The sequence below is a fragment of the Tamandua tetradactyla genome, chromosome X (assembly GCF_023851605.1).
Source record: "Tamandua tetradactyla isolate mTamTet1 chromosome X, mTamTet1.pri, whole genome shotgun sequence".
Classification (NCBI taxonomy): domain Eukaryota; kingdom Metazoa; phylum Chordata; class Mammalia; order Pilosa; family Myrmecophagidae; genus Tamandua; species Tamandua tetradactyla.
The window spans coordinates 172417352-172437532 of record NC_135353.1 but is presented as its reverse complement, the minus strand read 5'-3'; the positions used below and the strand labels follow the sequence as shown (position 1 = coordinate 172437532).

Here is a 20181-nt window from a genome sequence, read left to right as displayed (position 1 = left end):
TGAAGAGGCTGGGCTGCAGGAGATTTTTAAATTTTGCCAAAAATTTTGCAGTCCTTCAAAAGGGACCATGGGGCCAAAATAATCCAGAAAGTTTTGAAAAGCAGAAAAGTGATTTGGTAAGCATGTGACTGCCTGGATTACAAAGTTATACTAACAAAGATAAAACGTGTAATTAAGATCCTTGAAGCAAAATGAAACAATAAAAGGTGATTGAAACATTTGGGAGTGGGCAGGTCCTTCAATAAGGCATAAGGAGGAGGAGACAGCCCCCTGACACCACCACAAAATGTGGTACAGGGTGCTAGCAGGGATTTGGGGCAGACAGGAGAAGCCCTGCCAAGAACAGAGGGAAAAACTTATAAAAAAAAGAAAAGTGGAAGGCAGGAGCCAGCACAGGCGAGAATGCAGCTGTATCCTCCCTGGCTGTGCCAGCACCACCCGAGCCCCCCCACTCACGTTCACGCTGGTGCCAGCGGGCAGCATGCAGGACATTGTCGCAGTAGTGCATCAGGAAGACGTGGGCCGAGTGCCGTGCTGTCCCCCGAAGCAAGGGCAGCAGGTCCTGGCCATCTGTCACTCTGCAAAGAAGAAGCCCAGAGTTCTCAGGGATGGTGCCCAGGAGGCAGGGCAGCTCGCTGAGTCCTCAGTGTCCTGAGGCAAAGGGGCCATGGACAGGACACCTGGGAGTGACCCCCCCTAGCGTGGTCCGAAGGTGTGCGGGACAAGCCCAGGGGAAGCAAGGAGGTGATCAGTCCTCTGTCCACCTCCGGGCAGCACCTGTGGCTGAGGCAGGGGAGGAAGCCATTGCTTTCACTCAAACGTTGCTGTCCGCACAACCTGATTGTCAGCGTAAAAATAAGTCAGGTTTATAATAGCATCTTTTTGTTTTCGTCGATCGTGTTTGAGGTTACACCACGGTGGGACCTGAAAGGATGTCCTTCTTTTAGCAACCGTTCTTATCTCCTCTCCTGTGTCCTTGCTTTTCCCGCTCCAGAGACTCTTTGGCAGAGCTCTGCTCTGCTGCCCTGCAGGGCCAGAATTCCAGTTCAGTTTTCTGTGCCCTTCTTAGGGAAATGGCTAGCACTTCGTGCTTTCATTTGCAGCAGTGGCCGTGTGCATTTCATTTCCCAATTGCACTGTAAAATTTGGACAGGCAATATCTGTCTTTCTTTTACTTCTCCATTGCCTGCTGGCTGTCTGGTAAATACTTAATAACTACACATGCTTTGATGTGGAGCTGTAATTTTCCAAGCAATCAAAGGGAAGTAAATAGCTTTAAATTGAACACTGCAGAGGCTCTATGTGATTTTTCTTGAATTATTTTGAAAACATTTTAGACCTTGTGTCCAGAATTTTAATCGCCCCATCAATGATAATTTTCACAGATGCTGGGAACTTAAAACAGCAATAAAATAGGGAATGTTTTTCTCTACTTGGATTCATGTACTCAGACAAGATCGAGAATACAAAACCCAAAGTAAATTTTGGTTGGTTGGAGTGACCATCCAAACAAAAATGGATTAAAATACAGTCAATCAATCAATAAGGACATGCATATACAAATGTATACATACATATATATATATATATGCACACATGTATAGACGGGGCTAAAACAAACCATTAAAATATGGCTGAATTTATTTTACTTCCTAGGGAAACACAGTTGCAATATTCAAGACGACACACTTATTTATTTATTTTTGGCCTGGGCAGGCACCGGGAATCGAATCTGGGTCTCTGGCATGGCAGGCGAGAACTCTGCCTGCTGAGCCACTGGGGTCCACCCAAAACATTTATTTTTAAAACAGAGGAGTCATGATAGATTTTTTTTAAGTGAACTGGTAATTAGAGAAAGCAAAACACAAATATGAAATTCAGTTTAAAGAACAGATGATAGAGGATTCATGTCAAATAAATGCTTGAAATAGCCAACTTGTCTAGTGATAAAGCAATGGAAATTAGAGCACACACGTAAATTAAATGGATTTCATGCTTTTTTCATTACCACGTGGACACTTGTATACTGGTCATGGCAATTCCCGGTGGACAATCTGCCACAATGTTTCAAGGGATTTACCTGTAAATGGTTGTACGCTGATCCAGCCATTCAACTTCTAAAGAGTTTTCAAAGGAGAGATTGTAATAAGCAGTAAAATGATGACCGTATTATTTAAAAAAAATAAAATAGAAGGAAGCCAGGCTAATATCCACCAATAAAGAGGTGATTGACATAAAACATGAAAAATCCATTAAAATCATAATTTCTTTCTCTACCCAAAGACTAAAAATAAAAATAAACACATATTTATCATAAAACTTAAATAGGCATGCCTGTCTACATTATTTCTAGGCTGGCAAGATTAGGAGATTCTTATTTTCTTTCCATCTTTTCCCCAAATTGTCTATAAATTCTTAAGAGAAGGAAAGAATGAAATCAATTAAATAACTGAATTTAAAGTGATGATGTTAGATTTTTCAACAGTAATCTTTTTTTTTTTTTTTTTTTTTTTTTTTTTTTTTTTTTTAAAGGAAAGACAGAGAGAAGGAAGGAAGGATAGAAGGAAGGAAGGAAGAAAGGGAAACATTTTTTTAAACATTTTCTTGTTTTATTGTATTCTGTTTCTCCGTTTTTGTTACATGGGCTGGGGCCGGGAATCGAACCGAGGTCCTCCGGCATAGCAGGCAAGCACTTTGCCCGCTGAGCCACCGCGGCCCGCCCACAACAGTAATCTTTACGATAATGTGCATCCCACTTAAAAATCAGGAGAACAGAAATAGACATCTTGTGTCAAAAATGAAGCAGAGGTTTGATCCAAGCAAATAGGCTCTAAAGTGTTTTAAGGGAAGGCGACCATGATAATGCTGTTTTGCATAAATGCTGTCTCTGTCCCAAATTGGATTCTCCCTTTAGAGGATTCTGTACCTGTCCTGGGGCAGCTGGCCACCTCCCAGATGGACCAGTGTGGGGTAGATGTCCATCAGGCTCGTGGGCTCGTCGATCACATGGCTGGCCGGCAGCTCCCCAGGCCACCGGAATATCCCTGGGACGCGGATTCCACCTTCCCAGCCTCCCATGCCTTTTCCTCCTTCGTTGAAACATAAGCAGAAAAGGGTGTGATTCAAAACGACCGTGGAGAAAGGGTTTAAAAAGTTGAAGAAGTGATCAGACAAGTAGCCATATGTATGAAGCTGATCTGGATAAGACTGAAGTATATCAGAAAACTGGGTAAAGGGTGATATGACCCATATTTTAAAACTCCAACTTCGGTGTGAGACTAAAGGGAGAGATGTTTACTGGGTGCAAAATTTGTATTTTGGGTAGTGCAGTTGTATGGTCAGTTTCCTTAAACACCATAAGTATGTGGAATCTTGAATAAAGCATGAGATTTTGTTGGTTTGCCCAGGTTAGTGTGATGCCCAGGTATATCTCAGAGTGACTTGGACAGTGAATAAAGAAGTATTTGCAAAGTCTCCCTGGGGGGATGGGGAAAAACGGGGAAAAATTCTACTTCCTCATGGGAGAATTTCTGATATTCTCACAAGCAATGGGCACAGCCAAATCCATAGGCCAACCTCTCAATCTTGGGGTTTGTTCCTATGAAACTTATTCCTGCAAAGGGTAAGCTAAGTCTACTTAAACTTAGGCCTGAGAGTCACCCCCAGAGATCCTCTTTTGTTGCTCAGATGTGGCCTCTCTCTCTCTCTCTCTCAGAGAGAAATTAAGTTAGAATTCCCAAATATCATTCCTTTTTCTTAAAGTTCTCTCATATGAAAGTTCACGCTCATGGTTTCCTCTCCCTGCAGTATCAGTTAAATTGCCACACAATTAGTGGCTTAGGAAAAGCACTAATTATTATGCTAGAGTTCTAAAGTCAGAAATCCGGAAATCTAGCTGTGGGGAGAGTTATATTACTTGCCCTTTATGCTTTCTGGAGGCTACCTGCCTTCTTTGGTTCCTTTGTGTCCTTTTTCTCATCCTTCAAAGCCAGCACTTACCATCTTTCAACTCTCTCTCTTCCTGACTCCAACCTCCACCGCCCCATCTCCTTGGCTCCCTCTGACCCTCCTGCCTCCACCTTAGAAGGACCCTTGTGACATGCTGGAGATGACCAGACAATCCAGGCTACTTTCCCACCTCCATATCCTTATCATTTTGTCAGATAAGCTCACATATTTTGAGGTTCCGGTCACTCCTATGACACGGGCATTTTTGGTAGCTGTGATTCTGTCTGCTACTTTGCTTTCTGCCTTGAAACACCTCCAAGGCTTAGTCCAATCTCCTCTCAGGTTGCCTGCACCATCTTTCCTGGATTGCAAGACGCATTTTCCCAGTAATGATAAGTAGCTGTAGGCTGGTCAACAGCACATGGCTGTCATTTCCTGCTCGTGTGCACAGAAACTTGTAGAAGTATGCAAGGAAAACCATGGTGTGGCATGGTGAAAAAGTGTTGTGTCACCAGCACTTGAAGGCAGAAAGGATGATACTGGGTGGAGAAAACTCAGACTTTGAAGACATTGAGCTGAAAAGAGCTTCAGTGGGCATGTTAAGGACATCTTAATGGATTTCATTTGTATGTATATAAATATGACCTTTTATGTATGTATAAGACTAATACATGATAAGCATACATGCCAAAATTATTTTAAGCAAGCTCTTCTGTTGAGTAAAAGCTAAGGCATTCTCCATGGGAAAAAACAGCTTAAGTGTGCTACATGTCCTCCACAGCCCATTTCAGAATCTTGGAGCTACGTCACCCAGTGGCGTGTCTATAATCAGTGGGGTTGTCGTTTGGATAGTGTCGCAATACTGACAGCTTATCCTCCTTGAATCCATTTGTTGAGCTTAAAATTCAAACCTGAAGGCATCAATGTTTAAATAAACAAGCTGGGATCTGTCTGTGTGATAGCCTGTTATTTGGCCAAAGAAAGAAATGGAGTGCTAATGCACATTGCAACATGAATGTATCTTGGACACATGCTAAATGAAAGAAGCTGGACACAAAGAGACTGCATGTTGTACAATTCCAATGACATGAAATGTCCAGAGTAGGCAAATGTACAGAGGTCAAAAGGAGATTATTTTTTGCCCAAGACTGGGTGGGTGAAGAGATTAGAGGAGGATAGCAAAAGAGTTGAGGGTGTCTTTTTAGGGTGATGAAACATTCTATCATTGATTGTGGTGATGGTTATACAACGGGCAAATATACTAAACACCATTGATGTTTTTGAAAAATCGAACGTCTGCCTTACAAATTGCAATTTCTGCATTGAATAAGAAAACCCAAAGTTCTGAGGCAGCAGTATTTGCAGTCTGTTGGGGTTAGGAGTTACAGAGCTGAGCTAAAGCCCAGAGACAAGTATCAGGGACACTTTCAGACTTACCTTTATAGATTCCATTCCAGCCGCCATATTGGTTGTTTCCAAATTGGGACTCTAAGGATCCGCCATTATCGGATGTGAAATAAGTGAGTGTACTCTTGGTCAAACCTTCCCTGTCCAAAGTATCAAGGATCTTTCCTGCAAAGAATAGATATTTTTGATCCAATGAAGATAAAAGAATATCTTAAACATAATGATTCAACACGTGTTTCAGCATTTTGGGGTTAACAGCATGGATGTGGCTTTGGTTTGAAAGCTCAGTGGGGTTGAGTAATATTTTGATTTTGATATTCTGAGCACACTTGAGCTAAGACGGTTGAATCTCTTTAAAAGCACCCCGTCCATCTCCCATGAATTTTAGGCAAGTGATAAGGGTATGTGCCATATAAGACAAAATAGCAAAACTTAAAAGCATGGCAAAAGAAGATGAAAAAGGAGAAAAAATAAGGGAAAAATGATGGCAAAGCCTAGAAATGCCCTTGAAAATAATATGTGCATCTGCAAGAAGGACCTTCCCAAGACTCTGAATTTTTTTATAGTCCCACAAGAGATAAGCTTGTCATTTATGGAATTCATGGTGCCCAAGAGATTTTTTAAATTTCAATGCTATAGAAGAATTATTTTTATTTCTAAAAACAGAGAAAATATTGTCCCAGTCTTAATGAGAGCTCTGTCATGAAATGTTCTATGCCTCAAAAATATCTCTTAGTGGGTGCTTTTTACTTTATTTTTCATTTTTAATTACTTTTTTCTGTATGCTGTAGGCGAGGTCATTTCATTATTTTTCCATCTGAGTATTCCATTATTGCAGCCCCATTTGTTGAATTTTTGTTTGTTTTTTGGGGAGTTTGTGGACTGAGAATTGAATCCAGATCATGTGCACGGTGGGAGAGAAATCTACCATGGAACGACCCTTGGACCCCCTACCTTATTTTTATTTTATTTTGTTTTTATTGTATGGCTTTTATTTTGAACCAATCTGTGTCTCTATTTTTCAACTGTGTTTCTTTTGATAGGATTTTGTGTTTTAATCCAGCTGGCAAGCTCTGCATTTTAATTGGTATATTAAACTGCTTATATTTGAGAAATATCCACATGCTTAGCTTTAAATCCTCCATATTGATACTTTTCTTTTTGTTCCATCTGGTTTTCTGGGCATTTATTCCTCTTTACTTTCTTTTGGGCTAACTAGATTTTTTTTTAATTGCTTTTTTCATGTTATATTTTCACTTCTGTTAGCGTGTTAATTCTATGACTTGCTTTATTTTCTAGTGGTTGCTGTATGGTTTAAACTATGCAGTGTATCCTCAATTAATATTGTGAAACTTTGTATAGGTAGTGTGGGAAACTTATGCCACTTCGACTCTGTTCCCCATTCCTTGTTTTTTCTGTTGTAGCTGTTGTGTTTTGCTACTACATACTAAGTCCCATAAAATGTGTAGGTTTTGCTTTAAATAGTCAAAAGTTTGTTTTTTTTTTTTCAAAGAAATTAGGGAAAGAAAAATCAAAGTATTTTATATGTGTCCTCTATTTACCATTTCCAATACTTTGGCAGGTCAAATAAGTGACTGAAAGATCTATTCCTTCTTTGTGTCCCCTGAATTTGGGTCTGGCCGTATCCCACTATGCTACACTGTCTTGACCACTTCTTTTTTGCTGTGTAAACATGTCTCTACATGCTCAAGGTTGGTTTTATCTTCTTTACCCTCCCGAAAATTAATTTGGCATCCACAAAATCTTCTTTTATACCAAATGCTACCTTGGGAAGTTTATGCTGAAGACATTTTCCCAAAGCAGGGACAACTTACCTGTCCAAAACCACTGCCTCTGGCATTACATATAACTATAGTGTCATTGACACCAATGACATTTTCTACTTCATATAAGATGCAAGGGGTCAAAATGTGGATCTACGAAAAGGAAATTTACTGGGAGGATGTAAAATAGGTTTGTGTTCTAACATGGTGGGTAGGTGTCACAATATCAAATTGTATATGCAGCAGTAACTAAATATTGCCTGTCAGCACACAAATGCATAGTGGAAAGAGGGACACTGGAATCTAAAGAATTATGATAACGTCATGGGGATATTCTCTTCTTCTTTCTTTTTTTAGGAAGGATTTAAAAAATTGTGACTCGAGTTTTTTTCTTACTTAATAGATTTGTTTAGAATGATGTGAGGTTTAAAGATACATTAAACAATGTTACAATGTTACAATGACTGAACCAATATCGATACATTTTAATTAGTTCACATTGGGGTTAACTGTGTGTTCTGTGGGTTCGATAAATGAATAATGTCATATAGTCACAATTACAATCTATACACAGTTGTTTGCCCTAAAAATTCCATGTTGCGACTTTGTTAAAGTTGGTGGATCTGGGTATTTGGAGAGAAGATGTGTTCCGAGATTCCTGTATGGGTGTTATGTTGGCAACTGTTTTGTAAGTTTGAAATTATTTCAAAATATGAACATTAAAGAAAAAAAAGTGGGTCACCTGAATTTGCAAGTCTGGTAAAATTGCATCCCCCACAACCTGTTAAATACTGTGTGAACTGGATATTTTATGGGAAAAAAAGTGAAAACAATCTGGCCAAAGAAATAAATTATGCATTTAAAGAACAAATCCCACACCTTGCCTGTTTATATCACTCCACTGATTTTCATTTAAAATTATCATACTGTGGCTTTACTGAGTTTTATATTGGGACAGTGAAAGTCAAGACATAGAAGATTTTTAAAAATATGTGATTGTGATAGTTTCCTAATCTTGATGAATTTACTGTTTGGCTCTGTGCTATAAAATTTCAGTCTTAATCTTTCAATTAGTGTTAAATTACACAAATCTTTACATTTATTTGTTTTAAATATTTTTTTCCCAAATAGTGACAATGTAAATTTTAAGCATTTAATGTTTAGAATGAAGTAAAACTGGGCTGCATTTCCCAGTGACTTTTAATCTCTTCTGAGGAGGGATCTCTAGTGGCAGAGATGAGCGAATCTGTCCTACAGAGAAATCTGTCGGAGTCAGGTAGACTGAAAAAATGATATGAAATGAATAATTGCACATGTTTCTTGCACAGGTCCACATTTTTCTTAAAATTTCACTGGGCTCATGTATTTGATTTCAAGTAGAATTTAAAAAATTTTTAAAACAATTACATTTCCCCCTCAAATCTTGTAGTACAATTATTTCGTGGTTGTGTTTCTGCCACGCTCTGGGCACAAGACCCCGTTCGACCAGCGTGGACACGGCTGTGCCCGTGTGTGTCTATTGATGCGTTATCCACTCAAGGAACATCCACATTCTCTTGTGCCAGAGAATGTTCTCATTGCAGGGGATACAGTGTGTGAATGCAGCAAGGCAGCTTCAGCCTACATGGAGCGCTTACAGTGTCTGCAAGGAAAAGAGAAAGTAAACCCACCCCAATCATCATTAAGCAGTGAAATAAAACAGCAAGGCAACATAAGCAATGGGGGGGGGGGGGGTGGGCCAGAAGGTAATGGGGTGGGGACTGCTATACAGGGCTGGGCAGGGGTACCTGTGTGAGGAGGGATGGAGGTTTGACAGATCAAGGGGACCCATCTCAGGAGCAGCCTCAGCAAGTGGAGAAGCCCTGAGATGGGAGCAAACGACCATGTGCATTCCAGAAAGTCAGCATGCAGGAGGCAAGGAGGGTGGATAAAGAGGGATAAGGAAGACTAAAAGCTGAGCAGTAGATACTCATGGGGGATGGAAAAGAATTTAGGCTTATTTGGTGGGTGCTGGGAGCCACTGGGCACTTTTTCTGCTGGCTGGTGATTTCATGTGATACTCCCAAATGGACTCCAATTTCAGATTGGTTACCCACATGTGCATTACGGAATTCATTGTATGGAAACAGTGTTGATATGTGCTATAAGATGATGGGTCCTTCAATCTCATCCGAATGCAAAGCTTATACTGCCTTTTCCATGTCTACCTTTCATTAATCTCACCTTCTTGTTCTTATATTGTTCCTTCCTACAATTGCTAAGACGAAGGGTAATTGTATTTACAGATCTGGCAAAGATACCAACATAGCTGGTATTTTTGTGCCCCACAAAAATATGTTCTTTGTCTTGACCCATTATAGATAGGACCTTCTGATGAGGGAAGATGCGACCAACTGAATCCATATGGACCTTAATTCTATTACTGGACACTTTACAAAGGAGGCCACAGAGAGAGAGAGAGAAAGACCAGGAGAGTAGCCAGATCAGAAAGTCAAGTGACCCCAGAAGAGAAAGGAGAAGACTCCGCCATATGCCTTGCCACGTGATCCTTGCCAAGGAACAAGGATCTCCAGCAGGTGGCTCCAGAATGCAACAGTCTTCAGGAAGAAAGCATCTCCTTCCTGACTCCTCGATTTTGAACTTCTCCTAGACTCAAAAGTGTGAGCCAACACATTCCTGCTGTTTAAGCCAATCTGTTGCATGGCATTTGTTTTAGCACCCAGGAAACCAGAATGGATACCTACCTACCATCCAGTCCATCTCCTCAATGTTGTCCCCATACCTCCCACGGAGACTCTTTCCACGGAAGTTCTTGGTAGTAATGAGAGGGGTATGGACATGTAAGAAGGAAACAAAGAGTAGAAAAGGCCTGTGCTTGTTTCTAAAAATAAACACAAAGCAGCCAGAGTTACTCTTTTTGTAGAACAGAGGTTGAGGTACTAGAGTCACCAGATATAGATCTGAAACAATCATTTCTTTTCTCCGGGGTCTTCCCTACTGGGTTAACCAAGCACAACAAGAGAATATTCTTGAGTTTGATAATCTTTAACTTTACCCTTCTCGCAGCTATCTAAAAATCCACATTGATGTTACCGTCTTTTATTCCTGAACATTATAACTTTCTGACTTTATATACTTAACTAAAAGTTGGCAACTACATGACCTGACATTTATTTCAGTATATCTTTCTACCTCAAACTCAAGCTAGATACGTACATGCAATTTTATTTATACTTGATAATTTCAAGAAATGAGGCTTAGACATGAGGTAGTTATGAACAAAACACACCTTACAAATGAAGGGTATTAAAGCACTCATTTCAAAATTATCCTCATCGTTCTCGGCAATGCCTTATCTTCTTCACGAGTTTGCTATGGTCAGAAGTATCTTCTTAAGGCAAAGGAGCAAAGATGACTGTTGAAGCTTTAGTTCAGGTACTCAAGGCTCAGCTGTTTTGATTTGTAAGCTAATTATCAGCACTGTACACGACCCACATTAGACAGTTCCATCAAGAACTCTCTAAGAATGTTCTAGAATAGAATCACAACCTCATCACCAGCAGATATGTTGGGGTGGATGGTGTCATCCGCTTTACTGGAACACCTTGGTGGGGCAGGGGGAGGGGTGGCTGTTAGAACTGCCTCTGTCTAAGGCAGGGTAGCTCTTTATCGCATCCTTGACATGATATGTTAAGGCCATTCATCATTCAAGTTCACATCTAGGATAAAGTCAGTCACAGGACGCCTTAGTCCTTATATGCTAGAATTGAAACATATTTAGATTTTATTTTAAAAGTTTTATAAGTGATTCAGTTGTTTTTCATGGTTACATCGGCCTGTGGTGATCAGGGACATTTAAGTAAGAGTCTGCATAAAACTTAGGAGACAAGCAGCGTACTCCACCAAATCTGTTTCAATGGATGCAGGGCATGTCGATGCAGGGCACGTCACTGCCGCGTAACTCAAATGGCCTTCATCCGTGTCAAGTTTGACCAGAGACGTCCTTCTGAGTCAGGGACACATCATCTTTCACAACCCAATGAGAGAAGACTATTTAGAATGTTTTCATTATAAAGCTGAGGGCTAGGTTGAAGCTAACCCTTCAAGGCTTACCTTTGGAGAAACAACGCGACCTCCTTGAGAAAGAGAGGTGTGGTTCTTTGGAAGTGCATGGGCTGCTCTGTGATGGTGTGGTTTCTCATCAGGAAGCAGTCTGCATAAACAATCAGAACGCCTAGGGAATACGAGGTCAGGAAGATCAGGAAGGCTGCGGCGGTTGACCAGATGACCGGTGCCCATGAGATGGACACCAGGTGAGTGAGTTTTCCCACAGTGAGTGTGAGGGCAGCAAAGACCACAATTTGACCATACAGGATGAGTTTGTTCTCCAGGGCTGCGCGCTTCTCTGAGATTTCCCACTGTATACAATCACCCATCATGGAGAAAGGCATGCCGTAGAAATGGTCAAATCCATGGTTGAGCGGATGGTGACAATGGTCATTGGCAGAGTCACAGTTGAGTCCCAGGTGCCATTTTCCTGAAAGGCAAAAGGATGTTGATGGAAAGAGCTGCTGACAATCAGTTGATGGGAAAATAATTTGTGGTTAGCACTTTCCAGGCACTAACTGGGTGTTGTTGCTGTGTGTGGGGAGCAGGGGATACATGGAGTTGTCTGGGTAGTTTAGCTGTTATTTGTATCGTGGTTTGACCTTGTCATTTCAGAGGACTGAGGAACCCCACTGGAAGCATTACTTGCTGTATGAGTTCCCTGTGGCCGCTGCGACAAAATACCCTAAATGGGGAGGCTTAACATGATAATTTATTCTCAACAATTCTGGAGGCCAAAGTCCAAAATCAAGAGATTGACTTGGCCAGTCTCCTTACAGAAGCTCTAGGAGAGAATCCTTCCTTCCCTCTTCCAGCTTCTGGTGGTTCCAGGTCTTCCTTGGTTTGGGATTGCACTACTCTAATATTTGCCTCCATCTTTTACTGTCTTCTCCTCTGTGTTTCTCCTGTGAGAACAGTTGTTAGTGGATTTAGGTTGTACCCAAAAATCCAAGATAAACTTCTCATTTCAAGATCCTTAACTTCACCATATCAGCAAAGACCATTTCTCCATATAATGTAGTATTCACAGGTTCCAGGGATTAGAACCTGGAATTACTATTTTTGGAGGCCGTTCTTTGGTCTTCTATTTCCCCAGTTTTGTGATGGTCAAATGGCAGAGGCCACGGATGATGAAGGCATGGAAAGTCAGATTGTTCCAGAAAGCTTAGTGTGATGTAATTGGCACGGGGAGAGATTACTGACTTGGGAATTTTTCTTCATTTTGCTAAACCACTATAATAATGATGAGGGTGGAGATGGGTGGTAGGCTTTAGAAAATGCAACTTTCAGCTTCAGTGAAAGAAGGATGCTGAGTTTCTCTGCTCCCAAGACTCAGGTGTTGCAAAAGAGACACAAAACCTCATGCAATTTCCCAAGGAACAGCAATTGTGATAGACTCTTTTGTCAAAACAAAAGGCAACGAGTCCATTGGATTTCACATTCAATATGTCACCTATGATCTGGTTGAATAAAACTCTTAATAAAATGTATTTCTATGGTATAACAGCAATGATAATGAAAACCTGGTTCCCTGTAAAGGAATGATTATTTTTTTATTTTCTCTCATTCTATATGTGGAATGGTTTGTTGATTTGTAGAAAAATGTGCAGGTTATTTTTGGAAGTGGGAACCTTAAGTTTGGCAGCCCCATTTCCATAAAAAGAAACTGGGAAATATTAGCTTCATGGAAATTTTTGGTAAAAGGTTGTGGAGTTTTTAATTTTTTTTTATCCTGGGGCATTGTTGCATTGTATGAAATGACAAATATTGTATAAAATGGGTGTATCCTCAGTCTTACTTTGCCTCGGGTAATCTGGACGTGATGTGATTTCTGAGGACATGTAGCTTTTTATCTGGTGAAAAATTCCACTAGACAAAACATTTCATTTCCAGATGTTATACTTGACTATACTCTCCGTATAAAAACGATATGTTTAAGACTAAAAAAATTACATACCTATTAGTCCAGTGGCATAGCCTTTACTTTGTAATATTTTTGCAAATGTCGTCTCATTTATTGGAATCCCTCCAGATGCTCCTGCCCACTGAAGAACAGGATAACCGCTGCTGGAAACCATACCTTTGAGCAATTGTTTTTTTTTAAAAAAAAGTTAGTTACACATTCATATTCTTATTTGTTATAAATTTTTAAAATTTTAGATTATTTGGGGAAAATCTCCAGTTTCCAAAATTAAACTGAAAGCTAACTTTTCACTTGACTTTGCCCCTGGATTGCATTTCTATTTGGGCAGCAAAGGAAATGGTTAATTAATTGAAAAAGTGAGTTTGGTGGCTAATTTTATGTGTCAGCTTGGCTAGGTTATGGTGTCCAGTTGTTTGGTAGTTCAGCTAACCCTGGGAGTTAGTGAGGGCGTTTTGTAGATGGGACTGGCATTTACAATCATCTGACTTTAAGTGAAGAAGATGACCTTTCCTTGATAATTTGGCTCCATCCAATCAGACGGAAGCCTTAGAAACAGAGAACTAAAAATTCCAAAAAGAACTTCTGCCTTAAGACTACAACCTCATTTTCACTTTGAGTTTCGATTCTGTTGCCCTGTCTTACAGATTTCAGACTTGTCAACTCTCACAAACACATGAGTCCATTCCCTAAAATAAATGTTTTTACCCACACACGCATGTGTGAATAATATGTTGGTTCTGTATTTCTGGAGAACTTTGACTGATACAATTAGTAAGTAGACATTTTCTTGTTATCTGTATGTTTTTTATTAATAAGAGTGACTGAAAAAGGAATGAAGATTTAAAATAGTTTTATGATTTCACCAAACTTGATACAATACAGTGGTTCTCAAAACTTGTCTAATCATTGAAATTCCTGGGGAGCGTCAAAGAATTTTGGTACCAGGGTGTCATCCCTGAGATTGTGATTTTCATTGGTTTGGGACCAGGCTTGGGTTTTGAAATTGTTGAGAGGTCCTTGGGAGATTCCGATGTAGAGAAAAAGTTGGGCACCACTGATATAATTCACTTGACCTGATAAATGGAGGATATCCTATCAGATGTTCATTTCCAGGAGATCTCCTAAGAAGTCTACTTACTCAGCCTCCAGTCAGGAGAAGATGCGGAGGACATTACAAGAACTTTCAAAACTTTTGCTTTTGAAAACCCAAAGTTTTCAAAACACCTTTCCAACAACCTGAGCTTTACTCGGGGGTCCTGGGAGAGACAGGGTTGTCAGCGAAAAATGCCAGAGCTGCTGGTCAAAAAAGTCTCTAGGAATTTTAGGGCATAAGGAGGACAGCTTTGCAAAACCCTGTGGTATAATGATATTTTGTCCAAATTTGTCACACTTTGGATTCATCCAGAAGTCTCAGTTCTACCACTTGGGGCCCCAGAAAACAAATAAAATTCCTTTTCCTGATGGGCAGCGATTCAGAGGCACCCTTTCACAGTCCCCTGCCTTTCTTTCTTCATATTAAACATATCCTGTTATTTCAAATTTTGCAGAACTGTGGTAAATCTTGTGTCCATTATCTCCTGGAATATCTTCCATATCAGGGTTGACAATCTATGGCTCACAGGCCAGACCTGGTATGCCATCTTATATTTATTGCACAGCCCACAAGCAGGTGGTTGGGAAAAAAGTAAAAGAAAAAGCAAAAACATTTTGATATGTGAAAATAATATGGAATTTAAATTTCACTGAAATGAAGTTCATACATGACGTTTATTAGAACACGTCACTAAATTGCCCATTCAGTTACGGACTGTTTGTCACAGCTTTCAGGCTGCAAGAGCAGACCTGTGGTCCATGAAATCTAAAAGATTTAGTTTCTGGCCCTTTAGAGAGATGCTTTGCCCACCCTTGTCTTCTATGGTGATCCATGTAAGGCTTGGTGACTTGAGTCTCACGTCCAGTGGTGCAAAGATGGGGATGAGATCATTGTGCTCATGCCATGCCCTAAGTCTCACATCTTAATAACTGCATTAGAAGGTAAAAGGGAACGTGTTCCTGCCCAACCCCACGATTAGATAGATGTACAGAAGGACTCACCTGATCGGATGGGGTACCTGCCTGTAAGGAATGCAGCTCTGCTTGGCGTGCAGACCGAGGAGGCAGAAATATGCTGGGTGAGCATCACTCCATCCTTTGCAAGCTGGTCAATATTTGGAGTCCTGCAAAGGAAAGTCATGAGCAGCTCTCTTTCTTAGCACACAGATTCTTCCATGGAAGCATAGCTGTGTGATATTTAGTAGAAGATCTGATGGTCAAAATCTAAACCATGTGGGGTCCCTGGGAGTGACGCCAAGGAAATGCAAGAACTTCAAGTGCTTTCTGATCCATCCAAGAAATGTTCATTTGGTTACATTTTATCTAAGCTTCCAGAGTGACCAAGGTATCGGGGCGGTCACTCTAGATGGATGGATTAGCAGATGCCCTATGGGCATGTCAAATGCAGAGATTCGGAAGATGTGGGTATGTCTGTCTGAAGTGGAATGCTGTTCTTCAGTTTTTTAAAAGTTTTTAGAAATATTCGTTCATCATGTACCATGCCGGCAAAAAGTATACTTAAAAATGGGACGGTTAGTCATTAGTAGGATGAATTTGAGTTGTAGTCAGAATTAGTCTTGGAAGAAGGCAGGGTTAGGGGGAATTGAAATAACCAATGTGTGAAAGATTCCGTAAAATTTGGATTTTTCCCATAAAGTTTATAGGCATCGTCGGTGTTTTTTGGTGCTAGATTTGGAGCTCCATATTTCCTTGCCTTACGGTGTCGTTGCCATAGCAGCCAGTGTCTCCAATGCCAAGGTCATCCGCCATTAACAGAAGAAAGTTTGGCCGAGAGCCAGCGAGATCTGTGCATGCAGAAGGCTTTGAAACCAGAAGCACACCGAGTGTCAGAGGCAGCCAGCTCCTGAAACACGAGAAACCAAAGCACATCTAACTATGTGTCTCTTTTATTTATGCTGCTCTGTGAGTGGGAAAGTTTGTGTCAGTATTTTAGGTATCTTTAGTCATATCACATTTCAGGGTAATTTGACTCATCTCTCAGGCATTTGATCTTTGTCTTTTTTTTTTTAGTTTTAGTTGTCAAGGCTCACACCAGTGATGGCTCTATTCAGACTTTAAGCATTATTTTAGAAGTCCTGTAATCTGCTGTTAGGTGGTCTACTCAAAGTTAACAGGAAATTGGTCTGTGGGTTCTTGGGATGGCTGAGACAAATCCAGCTGCTTCTCCTTTGCCTCTTCTTCCTCTTCATTCTTCCTTAAATAAATAAATGGTGTTGCTCTTGGGAAACTGAGGAATTTCAAAGAGTCAGGAGCAGTCTTAGCATCACCTCAGGACAGAGACAGACCAGAATGAGCCATTAAAATCACTGTACATTCTAACACTAAGAGGAAAATAATGAAAACCTGACATTTTCAGCCCCCTTAAATCTGATGAGAAATGGCAGTTTTGAAGTAGTGGAGACGCTATTCCAGAGCAGAGATTCCTGGTCCCAAGAGGAACAATTACAGGAGTCCCCACGACTGCATGCGCCGAGACCCTTCTCCACTGTTGCTTGTGCCGAGACCCTTTCCATGGAAGCTGCTGATATGAAACTTAACCCCACAAAGGATAGGTCAAGTCTACTTAAAATTAGGCCTAAGAGTCACCCCCAAGAGAACTTCTTTTGTTGCTCAGATGTGGCCTCTCTCTCCAGCCAACACAACAAGCAATCTCACCACCCTCCCCCTGTCTATGTGGGACATGACTCCCAGGGGTGTGGACCTTCCTGGCAACGTGGGACACAAATCCTAGAATGAGCTGAGACTCAGCACCAAGGGATTGAGAAAACCTTCTCGACCAAAAGGGGGAAGAGTGAAATGAGATAAAGTGTCAAGGGCCAAGAGATTCCAAACAGAGTCAAGAGGTTATCCTGGAGGTTATTGTTACGCATTAAGTAGATATCACCTTGTTATTCAAGATGTAATGGAGAGGCTGGAGGGAACTACCTGAACATGTAGAGCTGTGTTCCAGTAGCCATGTTTCTTGAGGATGATTGAATAATGATACAGCTTTCACAATGTGACTGTGTGATTGTGAAAACCTTGTGTCTGATGCTCCTTTTATCTACCTTATCATCAGATGAGTAGAACATATGGAATAAAAATAAATAATAGGGGGAACAAATGTTAAAATAAAATTAGTTTGAAATGCTAGTGATCAATGAAAGCGAGGGGTAAGGGGTATGGTATGTATAAATTTTTTTCTGTTTTTGTTTTATTTCTTTTTCTGAATCGATTCAAATGTTCCAAGAAATGATCATGACAATGAATATGCAACTATGTGATAATATTGTGAATTACTGATTATATATGTAGAATGGAATGATCAAAATAGGAATGTTTGCATTTGCTTGGTGTTTTTTGGTATTTGAAAAAATAAAATAAAAAGAAATTAATGGAAAATTGGCACAACCCAATCCAGGCAGGACTACCCATGGCCCAAAACTTCAGAAATGAAGGTTTGAACAACCCTACCAGGCAGAACGCACAGCCATTTGAGGTACTTGCTGAGGGAACATGGAATGGGTAGTGAGAAATATGAGCTATGACCACGTGACCAGTTACAGAGCAGAGGACTGAGTGAATAGTATGAATATTTCTTCCTTGCTTTGTAATGAGTATGTTTGTATTTGTACATAAAGCAACTGTCTTTGTTTTCCTCTCAAAAAAAAAAAAAAGCCCTCCATGTAAAGTAATGGATGTGCAACCTCAATCTCCAAAAGAAGGTTTTCAGGATAAACCTGAATTCCTTCTAAGGCTGCTCAGGCACCTTCAAGGTAAGGGAGCATGAAGCACTGAAATTAATGACCTGTCCCACCCCTGATCCTAGAGATGCATGGTCTGTCTCTGGTTACGCAAAGCCACTTTGATGCCAATGCTCTTTGAGAGAGGGATGCAAAGAAATGAAAAGGCAGAAGTAGAATATTATTTTGCAGGCACATAATCCTATCTTACCATGAGCGTCCCAGATCCAACATGTTCTCTTTTTTTCCTGTAAGAAATAAAATGTTAATATTGACATTGGCAGAAGAAAAAAGACTATGTAAAACAGTGAGCACGTAACTAGAAGGAAATTCTGCAAAGGACCAGATGGTAGATACTTGGAAATAGTGTTTACTCCACTCTGCCATTGTAACATGAAAGCAGCTGTAGACAATACACAAATGAACGGGCATTTCTTTCTTTCAATAAAACCCTAGAAAAACAAGCGGAAGGCAGTGTGTGGGCTGGGGGCTGCAGTGTGCTGACCCATGATAAAGAAGGTAGAGTAGAAAGGAAACAAAATGCAAAATTAAGAGGGACTATTGATATTCAATGATCTCTAATATATTTCCACTGAGGCATAATTCACACATCATCAGCTTCACTCTTCTAAAATGTGCAATTCAGCGGGCATCTGGCACTTTTCATGAGGCTGTGCCACCATCACTGTTATCATCCAAAAACAAACTGTTTACCGATTACCAGTCACTTCCTATTTCCCCTGTCCCCTCCAATCTGTGTCACCACTAATCTATTTTCTACCTCTATGGATGTGCCTATTCTAGACGCTTCATTTATTTTAAGCTTACGTAGTAAGAACCGGAAGAGAGTAACTAGGATGACGGATTGTCATCTATACAGAATAATAAAAGGAGGAGGGAAGAATGAAGACGTGTTTGCTTGGACACAGTTCTGTCTGGTACTATGGGCTGCCTTGTGCAAGTGAGTGAAAATCTGGGTCTTCATAGCCATAGCAGAGGTTCTCCTTTCTGCAGGAGAACTGGACCTGGAGCCCCAGATCTGTTCTCCTGGAGACCCCTTGGAGATGTCAGTGGTTCCTGGACATCTGTTCACCTCATAACGTGTAGCATCAGTGGCTCCTGGACAGTATCGTGTGTCCAGGAAAGGGTCAGAGAGCTGCTAGCTGGTTGGGCTTAAGCAGGAGATAACAGGTACCCCTGTCACCCATCCCACGTCCTTCCGAGGCTACCTGATGCCAGATTCGAGTGTTTGAGGTCTGAATGGACCTCAGAAGACCCCATGTGGGTGTTACAGACCCACCCCCATTCTGATGAGTGGGTTCTAAGTGGACAGTGACATTTAATGTCTGTAGGCAGTCTAGCAGAACAACTGGTTACGCATGGACTTCCTCCAACATAATTGCCAAACTGTAAATTATATCTGCGGGTAAATATGGGGGGTTTGGCACAGTGTATGATTGCACTTGAGACTCACCATCTTCTAGCATATCTTCACGCTCAGCATACAATTTGGGCAAGATTCAGGCAGGCTCTTGATGGCAACGCATTTAAACATTTGGAGATTACTGTCTCAAAGCTGCTGTTACTGCTCCTACTGTCACTTCTATTATGACTGGCACTAACAAGAGTAAAACTACTATTACTGTTATGTCTGCTGCCACTACTCCAACTAGTACTGTTTCTGCGATTACTCCTGATGCCTGTTCTGCAATGACTAACTATGATAAGTCCTCATGTTAATACTTGAATCACCCCTTTTACCACCACTTCTAGTCCTATCATTATTACTGAGACTGATATTATTACTTCTAATACCGTGACTGCCACTTGTCCTTCTGCCACTGTTACTTCTGACACCAATCCTGCTTGCCTACTATTATTACTGTTAGTACTGATGCTATCACTTCTATTACCACCTCTCCTATTCCTACCATTACTACTGAGAGTAATAATACTATCCTTCTTAATACTGTGACTACCACTCCTTCTCCTGCCACTCTTACTCCTGATTCCAGTACTGCTATGACAATTATCACTGTTACTAGTACTTACGGTAATACTTTTGTTACTCCTATTACCACCTCTCCTATTCCTACCATTACTACTGAGTGTAATAATACTATCCTTCTTAATACTGTGACTACCACTCCTTCTCCTGCCACTCTTACTCCTGATT

The 20181-nt window shown here is 40.7% G+C and overlaps 2 protein-coding genes across 7 annotated transcripts in view; one reads left to right on the top strand and one right to left on the bottom strand.

Annotated features, from left to right (window-relative positions):
- LOC143671392 (arylsulfatase F-like) overlaps window positions 1–20181 on the top strand; it is a 104805-nt gene that overhangs the window by 5809 nt on the left and 78815 nt on the right. The window lies entirely within an intron of this gene.
- Window positions 1–20181, bottom strand: part of ARSL (arylsulfatase L) — a 28690-nt gene that overhangs the window by 2352 nt on the left and 6157 nt on the right. Inside the window, exons 2-10 of one of the 2 annotated variants that reach the window (XM_077146540.1) lie at window positions 18217–18253; window positions 15977–16126; window positions 15265–15386; window positions 13204–13326; window positions 11253–11676; window positions 9884–10020; window positions 5386–5520; window positions 2927–3089; window positions 457–578 (exon numbers count right to left, since the gene is read on the bottom strand). In XM_077146540.1, the coding sequence (XP_077002655.1) occupies window positions 457–578; window positions 2927–3089; window positions 5386–5520; window positions 9884–10020; window positions 11253–11676; window positions 13204–13326; window positions 15265–15386; window positions 15977–16126; window positions 18217–18239 (1399 nt within the window). In that variant the 5' untranslated portion in view covers window positions 18240–18253. The remainder of the gene's footprint in view (window positions 1–456; window positions 579–2926; window positions 3090–5385; window positions 5521–9883; window positions 10021–11252; window positions 11677–13203; window positions 13327–15264; window positions 15387–15976; window positions 16127–18216; window positions 18254–20181) is intronic. The other variant, XM_077146541.1, reaches the window with a different exon arrangement.